This window comes from Cyprinus carpio, chromosome B20, assembly GCF_018340385.1.
Source record: "Cyprinus carpio isolate SPL01 chromosome B20, ASM1834038v1, whole genome shotgun sequence".
Classification (NCBI taxonomy): Eukaryota; Metazoa; Chordata; class Actinopteri; order Cypriniformes; family Cyprinidae; genus Cyprinus; species Cyprinus carpio.
The window spans coordinates 11,728,140-11,743,705 of NC_056616.1; the positions used below are offsets into that span (position 1 = coordinate 11,728,140).

General features: G+C 36.7%; 1 protein-coding gene across 4 annotated transcripts; it reads right to left on the bottom strand.

The window, feature by feature from the left end:
- Positions 1-3,402: 3,402 nt before the first annotated feature.
- LOC109057688 (cerebral cavernous malformations protein 2 homolog) lies at positions 3,403-13,010 on the bottom strand. 4 transcript variants are annotated; one of them, XM_042746364.1, is made up of 12 exons: positions 12,706-13,010; positions 9,769-9,822; positions 8,761-8,937; positions 8,051-8,134; positions 7,792-7,975; positions 7,543-7,673; positions 7,233-7,368; positions 6,965-7,019; positions 6,737-6,878; positions 6,459-6,597; positions 5,264-5,593; positions 3,403-5,193 (listed from the first exon to the last, which is right to left on the bottom strand). In XM_042746364.1, exons 1-11 carry the CDS (start codon positions 12,733-12,735, stop codon positions 5,307-5,309), a joined length of 1,419 nt encoding a protein of 472 aa, XP_042602298.1. In that variant the 5' UTR covers positions 12,736-13,010; the 3' UTR covers positions 3,403-5,193; positions 5,264-5,306. The 4 variants fall into 4 exon arrangements, with proteins under 4 accessions (XP_042602298.1, XP_042602297.1, XP_018930463.2 ...); XM_042746363.1 differs by having other exon boundaries at positions 3,403-5,593; XM_019074918.2 differs by lacking the exon at positions 9,769-9,822 and having other exon boundaries at positions 3,403-5,593; positions 12,706-13,009.
- Positions 13,011-15,566: the final 2,556 nt, after the last annotated feature.

Genomic DNA, 15,566 nt, shown 5'->3' on the forward strand with positions numbered 1-15,566 from the left:
TATAATCCTGCAATAAATGTTTTACAGTATATTGTTGCTGAGTTAGTATGTTACTATGAAAGGAAGCAAGAAGGCTCATGATTTACTGCTTTGTGTCTCTATGGAGCCAATTACTCTAAAGTGGTTCCATTTTTCCCAATTTGGGAGGAGCGTCTCTGCAGATATCCATCATTCAAATGACATGTTTTCGTAAACAAAAACTCCAACATATGTGCAATGGCTACGATAATAAGTGTCGTTACTAAACTCAGTTACCTTATTTGTGGATGTTTAGATACTTCCTGTTTGTTTGAACCCTGGAGTATTTCGGTTCACTTGGTTTTCTTGTTGATCTTAAACATTTGCAGTGCTTTTTTAATGAGTGTGAATATTGTGCTGATAACTCAGTCAGAACAATAGGCCTACTTCAGAGAAAATGTCTTGGCTTTCTCATTCACGTTTCTTCAAAAGATGGAGTGAAACCAACTCTGAACAAAAGCTGAAAGGGTGTGTTTCAAAGTCCTTTTTTAGGAAGGTTGTGTTTCACATCCCTTCAATGACTGGCTTTTGTGTACAGCCAAACCATCCTTGATCAATGATAAACTCCCAAAGCATTCTGGGACTTGACATATTGTCTCACAATTACCATGTTAGCAGTACTTTCTTATAGCAATCCGGTCCTTGAATTTGATTGGTCAACCAGCTGATAGTGTGGAGACTTTTCACTGTTCTGTATTGGACTTTCAGTGATATTGTGTCTAAAATTAAAGTTACTCAATATTAACTTCTTGTTTATTAAACTTAAAAACGCAGTATCACACTCACAGTCGTGTTGTTGGCACAAATATCTACTTGTGTGATATTGCTTAATCAAATTATATTTTTCTTACAGAACTGAATCTTTTGTGTAAAGCCAATGAGTGCAACAATCATGCCTCAGAAGTAAAAATGCCATTCATTTTCTCCACACACAAAACAAAACTGGGGACATACCCTTTCAAAAATACCAATATGTACTTTTGAAGTACTTGAATGTACTAATATGCAACATTAAGAGATAAGCAAGTACAAAAATGTACCTTTTAGCTTTTGTACCTTAGCACCCCAGTAACAGCTTTGTACCTTTTTTTCTGAGAGTGTATAGGGGAACTGATTTTGAATTATAACATATAAGGGTTAGTTAACACAAAAAGGAAAATTCTGTCATTAATTACTCACCCTCATGTCGTTCCAACCCCATAAGACCTTCGCCATCTTCAGAACACAAATAAAGATATTTTTGATGAAATCCAAGAGCTTTCTGTCCCTCCATAGACAGCAATGAAAATTGAAATGTTCCCAGACATGTAGTTAAAATAGTCCATGTGGCATCAGTGGTTCAACCGTTCAATTCTTCTCTTCCGCGTCACCATCCTCCGTCATTATCATTATCATGCGCTGAGTCTTGTTTACGAGCTGAAGAATGCATACGCACGCATCGTGGTACTCTTGATAATGGTGTGTGAGACCTTTTGTGAGCCACAAGGTTGTTAATCAATAGCATATGCTTTTGTTGAATTCATCAGTCAACATTATTGCAATTTATTTTGTGTTCAACAACAAAATTCGTGGTGAAATACTACATCACCCATGAATCTGCAGAAAAATCTCCACCAGCATGAAGACCCTCATGAAGCACTGCAAATGATGTAATAGAATCAGTGTCCCTACTAAAATATTTGAATGTATGTTATGCATATTTTGATGAACCATCACAATATATACTATACTAAGTCATTATTTTAATATTGCTGTTTTTAATTTAATTATGCTATTTGCAGTGCTTTGTTGGATGGTAGATTTTTCCCCAACACAAAGACTTGATGCTTTTTTGTCTGATTTTCAATACTTTTTAAAGTTGTGATTGACCTCGTAGCTGTTTGTCTTGGTTCTCGGCTTTTAACTTTTTAAACAAAGACTTTTTTAAAAATCCCTATGGGAAAAATTAATTGGACAAACATTTCCGGAACCAATGCTGCTGAAAAAGTGGGTGGCCACTGATGCACTCTTTACCGCCTTTATAAACCATCAAGACACCGTTTTGGAGCTCTTGTCTGTCACCATTCCCCAGTCAACTTTAGCTCTAATGAGAGACCGGGTCTCTCTGTATCATTGTCTCCAGTGCAGCTGTCTTGTCAAATGACATCTAACATCACATAAGCTCCCAGTTTCTTGTTAGCTCAGGATCAGGGTACTGACCTTTGACACCCTTTGTGTGTCCCTAAAGCAGCTCAGTTTGTCAGGATGTGCTTCTTGGCTCCGGTGAGGAATGAGGGTTTTCCGCATGCATGCGCCCTGGAATTACAGGTATGTGCTTTGTGAGCAAAGTTCTGCGCCATGTTGGTCTTCAAGAGGCGTATTATTAATGAACGACTTATTGTCTTCTGCTCGAATAAACTTTTGGCACTGTTTTTTTATATGTACGGATGCCAAAGCTTGTTTGGAGCCATGTGATAATGCCAGTCGATGTCTTTGAGGAATTTAGCTCTTGCTTTGATGGCAAGGACTCTCCAGCACAAAATAATTAAACGGGCAGATTTATAGCACAAGTTTATCTTATCCAAAATTAACCCTTTAGGTAAACTCAAAAAGAAGTCAATCTAGGGCAAAGGCCTCTTGTTTCAGAGGTAACATCCACTAATGAGGGAGAGGGAGTGCACTGTTGCACTGTGGGATACGTTTAATCCTACTTATCGTTGCGTGATAGCTACATGCTTGGATAAATTAAGCAGGCTTATGTCTATGTTGGGGATTCTTCTTAAATGCCTATTTTTGTCAAGGTTTTTATCGGTCATTAGTTGTGAGTGTAGGTCTTTTAAACAAGTGTGAGGTATTTCCAGTTTTCAATTAAAAACTGAATTCATTAACTCTGTATTAATTAACACTTTAGGAAGCTTTTGGAATCAAATTAGAATCAATTACATCTATACACTGAAAAAAAATTATACTGCATATTTTAAGGTAAGTGGTTGCAAACATTTTATGTTAGCTACATTTAATAATAATAAAAAGTTGAAAGTTAGTCAACTAAATTTGTATATTTAAATGTAGCTAAAATAAATTGATTGCAACAACTTACCTTAAAAAAAAAAATTACATTTAATGAATCATTTTTTTCAGTATACCAGTTCATGGAGCTGTTCTGGAGCAACGTTTCATAATGCAGGTTTAAAATGAGTGATACCTCCTTTTAGAATAATAAAGTGAAATGTTGCTTAATCCAGGGTAAAACAGTATTAAAAGAAGGCTAACTAATCAAAAGAAGACCCACAAAGACCATAAAATGTGATGCAAAGCACGCAGGTAAGTCCATTCTTGTGAAATAAGCCCTCCTGTAGTTTCACTATAAAGTGCTGAAATGATACAGAAAGCAATAAATGAGCATGTAAGTGCTGCACTTTTTAATAAACTCATACTTCAGTCACATTCTGTACAGATAACAGAATATTACTTGCATCCATGTTGGATGATACAATCAGTGATTCTGCAAGGCACAATGTTAGACTACTGAAAAACTCTGAGGAGATACACTGAATGACGGGACATGAGTGTAATGCAGTGTACTGAAGACTGCATTCTCAATCAGCCAGAAAACTGACTTTGTCTAATATCCAGATTTTCCAGGTTTTCAGTCAAAACCAGAAATATATAGTGCTACATTTCCTTCCTACCTGAAGAAACCCACATGATAATAACTGGGTAATTATAATCAATCCTGGCTGAAACAAATATAAAAGAAGTGAAAAATACATGTTAGAGGAAAAACAAGTGTAACAAGAACAATGACCAGTTAATATATGAGGGTGTAAAATGTCAAGTTTTGATTAGCACTTCAGCGCAGGAGAAATATACTGCAGCTCACTTCCATCAGGTTACAACACACATAAGGCAATGCAGATCACACTTTAGGAAGCCCACTTGGCAATGCTCCAAAGTGCACCTTCACACTGATCAGAAGTCGCATTAAATGAGACACAATTGGTCTCACACACTGGTCTCAATCTACAGAAGCTTATTTCTACAACAGAATTTTTAAAAACTTGAAGAGGTTACCTGCAAATTATCATTTCACAAGCTTTTTTTCTCGCAACTGAGCATTATAAACTCATAATAATGCGTTTTCCTCACAATTCTGAGTTTATATCTCATAATTCTGACTTTTCCCTCAGTTAAGTCAGTTAAGTCAGAATTGCAAGATATAAACTGCGAGATATAAACGTGATACTGAGAAAAAAAGTTGCAATTACCTTTATTTTAAATTTTGATAAAAAGGTAATTGCGATTTTCTCATAATTCAGACTTTTTTCTCACAGTTGAGATTTTAAAACTCTTTTTGTCAGAATGAGTAATCATTCAGTACTTTGCTCATTTTTTCACAAAGTTCTGAAGTCAGAATTTTAAGATATAAACTCAACTGCGAGACGTGCAATTCTAAAATAAAGTCTGAATTGTGAGATATAAACAAAACTAAGAGGAAAAAAAAAGTCAGAATTGTAAAACGGGTAACTTTTTATCTTATAATTCTGACCTTTCTCGCAATTGAGTTATAAACCAAAGTTATGAAGTAGTTTAAGTTAACATCTCACAATTGACTTCTTTCTCAGATTAGACTTTCCTGCAATTCTGAAGTCAAAATATAAACTCAAAACTGTGAGATATAAACTCAATTAAATTTTTCACAATTCTGACAAAGTCAGAAGCAAGAGGTTAACTTGCATTTGCTGTAAAAGTCTGAACTGTGGAATAAAAAGTCACAATTACCTTTATTTATCGAATTAAAAAGTAACTGCGATCGTTTATCTCACAACTTTGACTTTTTTTCTCAAAATTGTCAGTTATAAATTCTTTCAATAAAGATGTTTTTTCTCAGAACTGTGAGGAAAAAGTCAGAATTGTAAAATAAAAGGTAGCAAATACCTTTTTATTCTTGGTGGAAATAAGCTTTCATACGGATCAGTGTGAAAAAGCAATATCTACCAGCAACAAGGTTTCTCATTAGTGGTAGCAGATACTGCCAATAAACATCCCAGAAGAACACAACTGCTGTCCACAGCAATACACGATCCTTCTGTCACAGGTCTTGAAAATCACAATTGTCAAATCTAAAAAAATCTGGTTGTGTTAATATGGCACAACATATAAAAATAAGGATGATGGCCTGGAAGTGGTATCCAAACTCCAGCATTGTCAGATTGGATGGACAGCAATATGGGCCAATGCCCTGTGTGATTATCTCACGTGGTGATTGGCTACAGCACACTGCGAGTCACTGACCCAGTGCCGTGACATCAAGACGACACGCCGTCCTGGTCCATACTGCTTCCTAACGCTTCAATGTCATTGCTTATGTCTGAAATCATGCGGTCCCATTCGTCGCCCTCAGAGGTGGCCGTTCCTTCATCCGATCCGCCCGCAGCACCGTTTCCATTAGTGGTGGAGTCTGACGCAGAGCTTGTCGTGCGTTTGTAACGTCCAAAGCTGTCTGTTATGATGCCCCGGCCATCCTTCACGCCAATGGTTTCCAAAAAGTTTTCAAAGTGCTGGCTGTCCTTCTCAGGAATGAAAGGCCGCAGTCCTGAAGGGAATTTAACAACATAGGTCAATAAGAACAAATGTGAAATCTGATGTACTATTTAAACATTCTGCAGCACAAATTGTTTGAACCTGTCAAAATGTCTCAAAGGTTTAACAAAGTGGCTGTTATTGAAGGATGGAGCTAGCAGCAACAAAACTGGACATGGCAGCAAACTCTCAAACTTCTGGTAGTTACTCAACTCCTATGTAAACTGAACATTCACATATCACAAGTCTTAAAGATACAGTATAAAAAATTATAATATATAATATAATATATGTGTGAGCGTATATATATGTATGCCAAATTTTTTTTTTTTTTTTTTTTTTTTACTGTATCTTTAAGACTTATATATATATAATTCTAAGGGTCATTGAGAGGGTGGAAAATAATTTTCTCATTTATTTAAAACATATTCTACTAAGTGGACTCCAGAGGAAAATAGAATATATATGGAATAAACACCAAGAGCTCAGTAATCAGTAAAAATGGTAAAAGTAATTTTAACCAGTGTTAATAATTTAAATACTATTATAGTATTTATTAATTTTGATTACAGTGTTTATTAATTTACTATACTAAATTAGCTATTCAATTTTCTGTTATTTTAATAGAAACAATTTTGTTATATTCATTGTCATTTTTGATATTTAGATTTAATTTATTTTTATTTTGGTTCCATTTTATTTAATTTTTTATTAACATTTTTATTTCAATTAATGAAAGCAATTAATAGTTTTAGTTAACAATAACAACTCTGCATACACTAATGTTAAAGTTTTGTGTATAAAGTCAGTGAGCAACGAGTAGTCCATGAAAAAACAGCTATGTTTAAACAAATTTAACACCCCAACATGTTACTAACCCAGGAGGAGGAACTTCCTGCTGTCTCCGTAAAGCTGACGCAGGTTGATGCAGAACTCATGGATGGAGGCTCCGTTTCTGTACTCACGTAACAGTGTGGCAAACTGCTGTAACTCCTGAGATGACAGCTTTTTCCTCAACTAATAGCAGAGGATGACAGGAAAACAGTATAAAAACTGAAATCTGAAATGCATGATGGGATCATTTATTATGCAAAGACTAATTACAGACAATCAAATGTATTTTTATACACTGCACTCTACACACACAAACACTCACTGTGGTCATGTAGTCTTGTAGCAGTTCAGCAGCTGTTGTGCTTAGTTCACTCTCACTGGCTGTTATGGTTTGTGGTGAGGCCGGGGTGGAGGACGGGGAGGGGCTAGAGGAGTGTCCTGCCTCTAGAGAACTTTTGAAAGTACTGAGATTGGACAAAAACACAATGATTGCTCAATTCAAGAGATAAAATGGCACATTACTGCAGAGGACAGTTGAAGCGATACTCACAATGTGCTCGCCTCGGCCTCAAACACTTCTTTGACATCTTTGCTCGAAGAGTCCTCTTATTGGAAAAATAAGGAAAGTATTTAGAAATATTTCATTTTGCAACAAGGTCAGTGTGATATTAACAGACTAAGCTTCAGGAAGCATAAATATGGTTCCAATAAACCACCCCCAGACTAAATAGTGATGTGAAACTGACTGTGGTCTGTTGTTTTGGGCAAGTACAAATTTACTGGGAAATCCCAAAATGATGAAGCTCTTGCCAACTCACCGCTGCAGATGGAGAGATGCCTGATGGGTGTTGTGGCTCCATCAAAGATGGCCCTGTCCAGGAAGTCAATGGTGGACTCTGTGTAGACGATCTGGAAGACTTGACTAAGTAGAAGACACAGCTCCTCTGCTGCAGCCTGCATAACCAGAGCTCACGATAATCAAACCACTGCTGCTTTTATAAACATCAAAAGTAACAGTACATTGCACAATAGCAGTAGTTTTTGCAATAAACTTGTCATGTCTTGTCATGTTACTTGTTTCAGAATTTAACAGACAAAATAAGGTCCTTTTAAATGACCAAAGCCAACCTTATTGTCGACAGCCAGCACAAGCAGGCAGCAGACCTCCACAAGCACAGCGCCACTCTCCGAAAGAGAGCTCAGAGTGGGAGATTTTGACATCTCTGTACTATGACATGGAGAACCTCCGGGTTCCTGAGCTGAAATCATACCCCATGGTAAGAAAACTCAAAATTATTTTCAAACATTATCCTTAGAATGTCCATTTCCATGTTCTATTTCTCTTTTTGTGTAAAGCTCATCCACATTACTGCGTACCTGTTTTTAGCACCACGAGGTGGAGTGAGTCGTCTCTGATGTAGGACACAGCTGCGATGTCATGAATGGGTACGCGGAGAATGATGTCTTCTCCGTCGCGCCACACGAGCTTCACATTGTATGCCGACAAACTGACAACAGCATCCTGCTCTGATGTCAGCTGCCCTGCCAACTGATGAGACTTCTGCAAAATACATTAGAGAAGCTATGTGGGAATTTATCTTCCAGAACAGGCAATGTCATTGACTGTTACTCTTACCCTGGCATTGTCAATAAGCTGCAAAACTTCTGTGCGGCTGGAGGGATTCAGATATCCAGGAACTGAGGTCAGCTGTCCCAGATACTACAACAGTAATAATAACCATAATCAAAATAGTGAAAGAAGGCAAAAGAAAATAACAAGGATAAAGGGATACAGCAAGAGACTGCACTACACAGTTCTTTTATTTTATTTATTTATTTTTGTCTAAGAAGCTCTAGAATTTAGGAGCAGCAGTGCTAAATAACCTGCCACCCACTGAAGTCCCTAACTAGCTAGCTAGGAAACTAAGGGAGGGAGGGGAGAAATCACAGGAGCTCATATAAATGTTGGTATCATCAGCAGAACAGCGGAAACCATGGTGCCTCATTATCTGTCGAAACAGAGGCATAAACTGCAAATAGAAGCGGACCAAGTATCGAACCCTGAGGGACGCCTTAGGTTGATTAGGTAAAGGTTTTGTAAAAATAACTTGCTGCAAGATGGGATCCTGTGAAGAGCTTGTGGCAAACACTGTCAAATGCAGAGCTTGAATCCAAAAGAAAAATATTATGGTAATTGAGGGTTGAGTCTTTTACACGCTTTTACGTTAAACTGGACACACTGCCTTTGATGGCAACAGCAAAAGATTTGGGAAGGGTTTTCCCCCCAATACAAAATGGTAAAATGTGCACATAATACAATAGCACAAATTTGAAGGCGAGTAATACCTTAACTTCCTTCTCAATGTAGTCATTGAGCAGAATGTCTGGGTCGATACGGTGGTCCGGGAGAGAGAGGGAGAAGGTGTGGAGGGCCCTACGCTCAGTGGTCTTCTCCAGAGTCTTCTTATCTCTCACCTTCTCTCCTTTCAGAAACACCCGCTTGAACGGAGACACAATACCTGGCTGAAGAAAGAAAGAGAGAAAGAGAAAATCACGTCACATCCAGAGGACAAGAGCTTTTTCAGTGTGACCATAATTTTATGAGTTTGGTCAGTGGCTAGCTGCGCCAAAATGATTCTAGCTGATGTCTTTCTGATACACTTCACACTGACGACATCTTTGAATTCTGTGTTCTGGACTGATGGGGCAACTGTTATTACAACATTCCCAAGCCTGTAAATACATCAGCCTCCGTGCAAGTGCAGGTTATTCTGAATCATATTTAACAAGAATGCAGTTTCTTATAAAACATTCAACATAAATCAGCGAAATAGATGCGTTAACACTCTGTCCGTAACCTTTAAATGCACTACTGGCTTAAAAACAACAACACAATCAACTAGTCTCAGCAGTACATTGGCTTGAGGGCTTTTATGAAACCCTATACCTTTGCGAAGCATAATGAGATCGACATTCATGGAAAAAGGCTGCTACTTACTCTGTGGTAAACCTAACCACTAATGTCAGCTTGCTATCCAAAAGAAAAGTCTCTAAGCTCTAGGAAGTATTTAAGGCTGAAACCTGGAGGTGGACTGAATGTTTAAACTATGTTTAAGAAAGGAAGCAAGAGTTCTTTCGAGCACCCTACCTCTGTCTCCATGATCAGTCACTTCGACAGCACAATGAAAACTGGCGGCACACAACAGCTGTCCTATGCAACCGTCGACTAACTGTTGCGCACTGCTCTCAAAACAGGTTACATGTGGCTTGTGACAAATGAGGACTAACTCCCTCAAAGCAGCAAGAGAAACCACACCCCATGACACACATGCGTCCTCACACACAAACACTCACGTTCTGAGTTAAGCCATAGTTCATGCAATCAGGAAGAACAGAAACCGCCATTTCCTGTGATGAAACACCATAATAAAGTATTAAAAAGGTTGTAAAAACTGCTTTCCTATAAGATGATCTCCAATAATGTCATTCTGTTTAAATAACTGCTTTGAGTAAATATGACTTCAGATGAGTCACACTAGTAGGTGCAAAATACTGAGCTAAGCAGTAAGTTATTCATAAAGAGGAACTAGGCCTAACAAAAATAATTATACCACTAAGAGTACAACAACACAAACAGTCTATAAGTCTATTCAAGATCCAATCCCACATTATAATGAATTTAGTAAAATTATAATGCACAACTATATGGCTCTTGATAATAAATACATATAATTTTATTTTAACAGTATCAATTATTCGTTAATATTGTACTATAGCATTTTATTATAGGCCTGGCCCAAAATGCACATCTCCTTTTATACAATATTTAACGGGGGTCTTGCCCCATTTTATATCCTCCAAGGAGTCTTTGTCTTGAACAAGGTGGAGGAGCCCTGATATAAAGTATTCAAAATCATCCCATGGAGCCTATTATATCAAAGCTAATTCATAACATTAGATATTTTCATGTGTGAGCAATGAATCTATGATATATTGTCTCAGACAAGCATAGTTCTTTTACATACTAAATTATTGAACAGTGAAGGAAGGAGACACTAAAGGAACATCAACATTTCATGAGTCTGTGTCCTTCTGAAATTTCAGAAAACAAGGTGTACAGGTGATCCTCACCTGGATTTAACAGGTTGGGTGCCAGTAAGATTATTTAAAATAAATTATTACTTTATTCTGCAACTATATATTAAATTGATCAAAGTAAAGACATTTGAGTCATGGCGTTTAAAATAAACCATATTTCAGAAACTCAAATTTTTAATCTGTCAATAGTTTTTTCTGAAGAAAGAAAAACATGTACAGTGATGAAAGACAAATTATTAAATGTTGTCAATGTATATTTACTGAGTAGTACACTATTTTGCAGAGGAGGGTCAAAATGACAATTTTCACCTGAGATTCAAAGCCGAAATTCAGGGTGGTAAAAATGACTTTAGAAAGATGGCAGCATCATCATGTTATTTTTACACAGAGATTGGCTGGTTTATTAGTAAAATCTGTTGACTTTAGCAAAATTTGTTGCATTATGTGCCAAAGGTGATCATTCAAAAATGGGGAAAAGGCATTTTTCAAGTTTTTTCTCCAAAGTTCATATGACTGTAACTCAAAAAGTATTAATTATATATATACACTGTTTTACTATATTTTTTGAGCATAAGAGACTTTTTTTTCTCACCAACACCAAACCTTTGAATGGTAGATTATATAAAAAGATTTTATTGCTTTAAGTTCAATGTTTATTTATTTCGGGTTTTACAAAAGCTGCTGTTTATATAAACAAGCAATCACAATAAACAATATTTCTAATATAAAACACACACTGATTTTGACAGTAAATGACTCAATGCCTCCGCCCTGTGGTCACTTGGGGAACCTGATTCTCTCTGCTTAATCAGACAGCCAAAACATTGATTAACACATTACTGCATTAATAACGACTGAAAACCCAACCTTTTAAAGATTATACATCATCCTACAAAACTATGAAAACTGATTTGCTTTGACTGAGGGAAAGAAAGCATCGGCAGCACAGTGGTGATTAAGACGCAGACACAGGGGGCGTCACTTCCTGTCTGAATCTTTAGAGAACCCAACCCTCGAAAGTCTGAGCTCGGCATAGAAACACCTCCCCTACAAAAATGCTGATCTGACAGGAAACGTCACGTCATAAGAACCCAGTGTGTTATCATCCTGCCATTCCTCACATCAGATAATGCTGGTCCTGCAGGCTTATTAACCTCATCATCGGATAGAGGAGTACCTAGACTCAGTACAGGGTCAAAGAGGAGACTTTTAAGGTCTGATCATTTTATTTTAGCAATTAATGCTCAAAAATGTGTAAACTGTACCCTTACTTTTGAAACTGTACTCACAAAATCACAAACACAATAATAATAATAATTTACATTTTTATATTTTAAATATACAAACAAATAGTTTTAAAAAATTATAAACAAAATTAATTTCATTATATATAATATACAAGTTATTCCACACACACATACATATATATACATACATATATATAAAAAGTTGGTAGATGTATCTGGAAAGCTTTTAAGAAAAGCCTGGATGTATTTTACATTCTAATTTTAGGTTCACAACTTCAAACTTAAAATGTATTAAGCTAAGCTATATGTTGTTATTTTGCAGTCATGGCTCTTTTTTTGTTTATATGATATTTATATATTATTTACCACAATGTAAAATCCCAATATTTTAGGATCACATCTATCAGAAGAACATCAGTGTAGACATATTTCTTAATTGGAGGACCATGCTGCGATACTATGGATGTAGTTTAAGAGTCTTTGAGCAGCTAATGATTGTATAGATTACAAAAAAATTCTAAACAAACAGTACAGATTAGAAAATGCAGGTAACGTTACAGATCGCAAATATTTTTCTGCGGGACCACAGGGGGCTAAATGCCATACTAAATGCCATAAAGCATAAAGAAAATGTCAAGAGACAGAAATGTAACAATCAGAGTAAAGTCACGTGCTGAGATTCTCAGGTTATTTTGGGTGACGCGTCTCAGTAAAGCGACTAACGTAAACCACCAGCAATCCCCCTGACGTTACTAAAGTAACAACAAAACGCACAGAGACTCCTCTAAATATCACTTGTGATGACAATAATAAAATGTGTGTGTTTTTATGAGGCTGAAGAGAGCTAATACAGCTGTTTATCTGTGGTTAGGCCAACACTTTTCAACTACTAACTAGTTTGTGGCTCACGCACGTAAACTTTCAAAATATTACAATGTTGACTTACCTTTTTGACTTTCTTCACGTCATCCTCCATCTCTATGTACAAGTGCTCTTCATTTTAATTTTATTTGACGCGGTGCCATCTGCCTCGTACACTTCCAGGGAGGCGCTTTACGATCTGAACTCAACAAAACACCGACACAAACAAACGACTAACCTTCTTAATCGTGATAGAAAAAAATAGGGATTATTCAGAAGGGGACGGAGACTGATAAAATGTCATAAAATAAACCAAAAACAACAACAAACTTTTCAATCCTGCCGCCATTTTGGGCGTAGGACGTCTACCCACAGTGCTTTGCGAGACAAACATCATAAGCGCATATTAAACAACAAACTAAATGCATATGGTCTTATTCATAAACCCTGAAAATTAAAGATTTAGGTCGGGTTAGTATGTTTTAGATTGTGCATTTTTACTCTAACTTAATAGTAAGTAACAGTAATAAGTTCAAGTACAGGGGCTCTTTAAAGGGGGACATGGGGCCCACTAGAGGGCCTCAGCAAACTCCTAAAAAGATTACAAGAAGACTTAAAGGGATAGTTCACCCAAAAATGAAAATTCTGTCAGTAATTACTCACCCTCGTGTTGATCCAACCATGTAAGTCTTTCGTTCATCTTCGGATCACAAATTAATATTTTTGTGATTAAATATGAGCGCTGGAATACTCCTCCATTGGCTTTAAGGGGGCCCAAACTTGTCCGTCCAGAAAGTCAGTGAAGAAAATTTTTAAATAGTCCATGCCGCTACAGTGGCTCAACCGTACGTTTCTCAAGCGACGATAATACTTTTCGTGCGAAAAAAAACAAAAAAAAAGAACGACTTTATTCAACTATTCATTTTCTCTCTTGTAGGCCTCTGACGTTCGTTCACGAGAGCTCCATGACGCATGCGCGAGAACTAAACTGACGACGGTCTTCTTCTACTACTACTTGTTACTGGCTGCTCACTCCTTAGGAGTATTACCGCCACCTAGTGTACAAGATGAAGTGCTGGCATAGCCGGAAGCGCTAAACTTTGTTTACAAGCAGGTGAACGCACGCGCGGTATGTAAGCTATTGAATTCGACATTGATCGTGCTTTTGGTCTCGCTCTAAGTAATTGTTTACAATGGTTAGAAAGTGTGCATTTCCTGGATGTCCGAATCGTGAAAAAACTAACGAGTAAACGTAAAGGTGCCTTAACATTGCCACAAAATGAACGGCTTACCTTTCACCGTTTCCCATCAAATGATCGTGAGCGACTGAATCTATGGCTGCTGGCTGTTCAACGGGATGTTAATTTACCGATTAATTTCGTCAAGCACATGAAGTTGTGCAGTGAACATTTCTCTCCAGACGACTTCAAATCAGTTCAACAAAAAAGATTACTGAAATCAACAGCTGTGCCCAACTTGTTTATACAGACCAACAAGGTAAGTGGAAGCAGTATGTGGTAATTGTTAAAGTCATGATACACTCATTTAGTTTTGTCTTTATTTGTATATGGCTATATATTAAATAAAAAAAAAAACATAATACATGATACAGTGAATTAAAGCCGAGTTACAACATTGACTTGAAATGTTTTAGGAATCAAAGGATCCATCACAACTCAGTCAGGACCCCCAGTCAGCAGGTCCACTCCTTACAGGTCTTCTTCCACAAGTAACTTCTCTAACGTTCTCAACTTGCTGTCATGGATCACAATGAAAATGTAAACCATCAACAGGCCACAACCAGCTCAGGCAAGTAATCAACTTTCCAAAAGTGGGGGTGCTGACAATGCAAAATGCACAATTGAATTATACATACACACTGACAGAGAGCAAAATAGACAAGGTAATTTAGTTATGGCAAAAAATAATGCATTACAACTGTATATATTTCACTTTTACAGGTGTTCCGCGATACAACATTGTTTTCCCCAAGCAAAATAAAGATTGGTTGGCAAGAAAAATTTATGAACCAACAACACAAAACTTCAGGGATGAACTTCTACAAAGGGTACAGGAACGGCGCAGTGACCCTACTGTACTTTTCAAGGACCCTTCCTCTCAAGTTTCTTTGCCTGATATACCGTGCAATATTGCAACAAAACCAAAACCGGACAAGGAGGCTGCTATTGCAAAACATGTGTCAAGGTTTTCCAAGTAAAAGACTGTCAACAGAATACTGTAAAACATTTTTTGGCCTTTTCTTATTTTGTTAGATTTTTCTTTTGGTGAAATGCTATCTCATGATGCATATTTACATATACATAATTTTTTTTTTTTTGGTTAGAAAAATTTGTATATAGTTTTTGAAACTGTTGATAACAAATTGTGCATATCTATTGCAGTGATAAAGAAAGCTCTCTGACTAAAATTCTCTTTAACATCTAAACTAAAACTGTTTGGTAAACCTTAAACCTAAATTACAAACAAAAGACAATATATTTTTATTAACATTTTTATTTAACAAGTATATCAACAATACACAAATGTTAAATGTAAATATTCAAAAAAATAAAAAAATAAAAATAAATTAGTGTATTGACTTGCTTTTAATTTCTTTACATTAGCATAAAAGCTTCTTCGGCATCCTTGAAACCAACATATACTCCCGAGGATGAGGGATATCTTTCCCGTACAGCTCGCACTACACAAGATGGAAGAACTTTACTGTTGTGTCTTCCAAGTTTTTTACCTTTCAATATCCATTCGAGAACCACGCGGTATGCCACCAGTCTGTACTGACTGTAAACAGAAAAAAAAAGAATTAGAAAGTGTTTACACACATAAGGATAGATGATAAAGAAAACACATTGTAAAAAGCTAGGCTGCACGTGTAATTATTCTACAGTCAAAACAAACCTACTTACTCCATAGATAAAGTGCCAGCCG

Excerpts from the sequence above, each read along its gene's own strand:
- LOC109057688 (XM_042746364.1), bottom strand. The coding sequence starts at position 12,735 with ATGGAGGATGACGTGAAGAAAGTCAAAAAG. Across the intron at positions 6,598-6,736 it reads TACAAGACTACATGACCACA|TTGAGGAAAAAGCTGTCATC; the intron begins GTGAGTGTTTGT and ends CTCTGCTATTAG. Across the intron at positions 5,594-6,458 it reads CAGGAAGTTCCTCCTCCTGG|GACTGCGGCCTTTCATTCCT; the intron begins GTTAGTAACATG and ends AATTCCCTTCAG.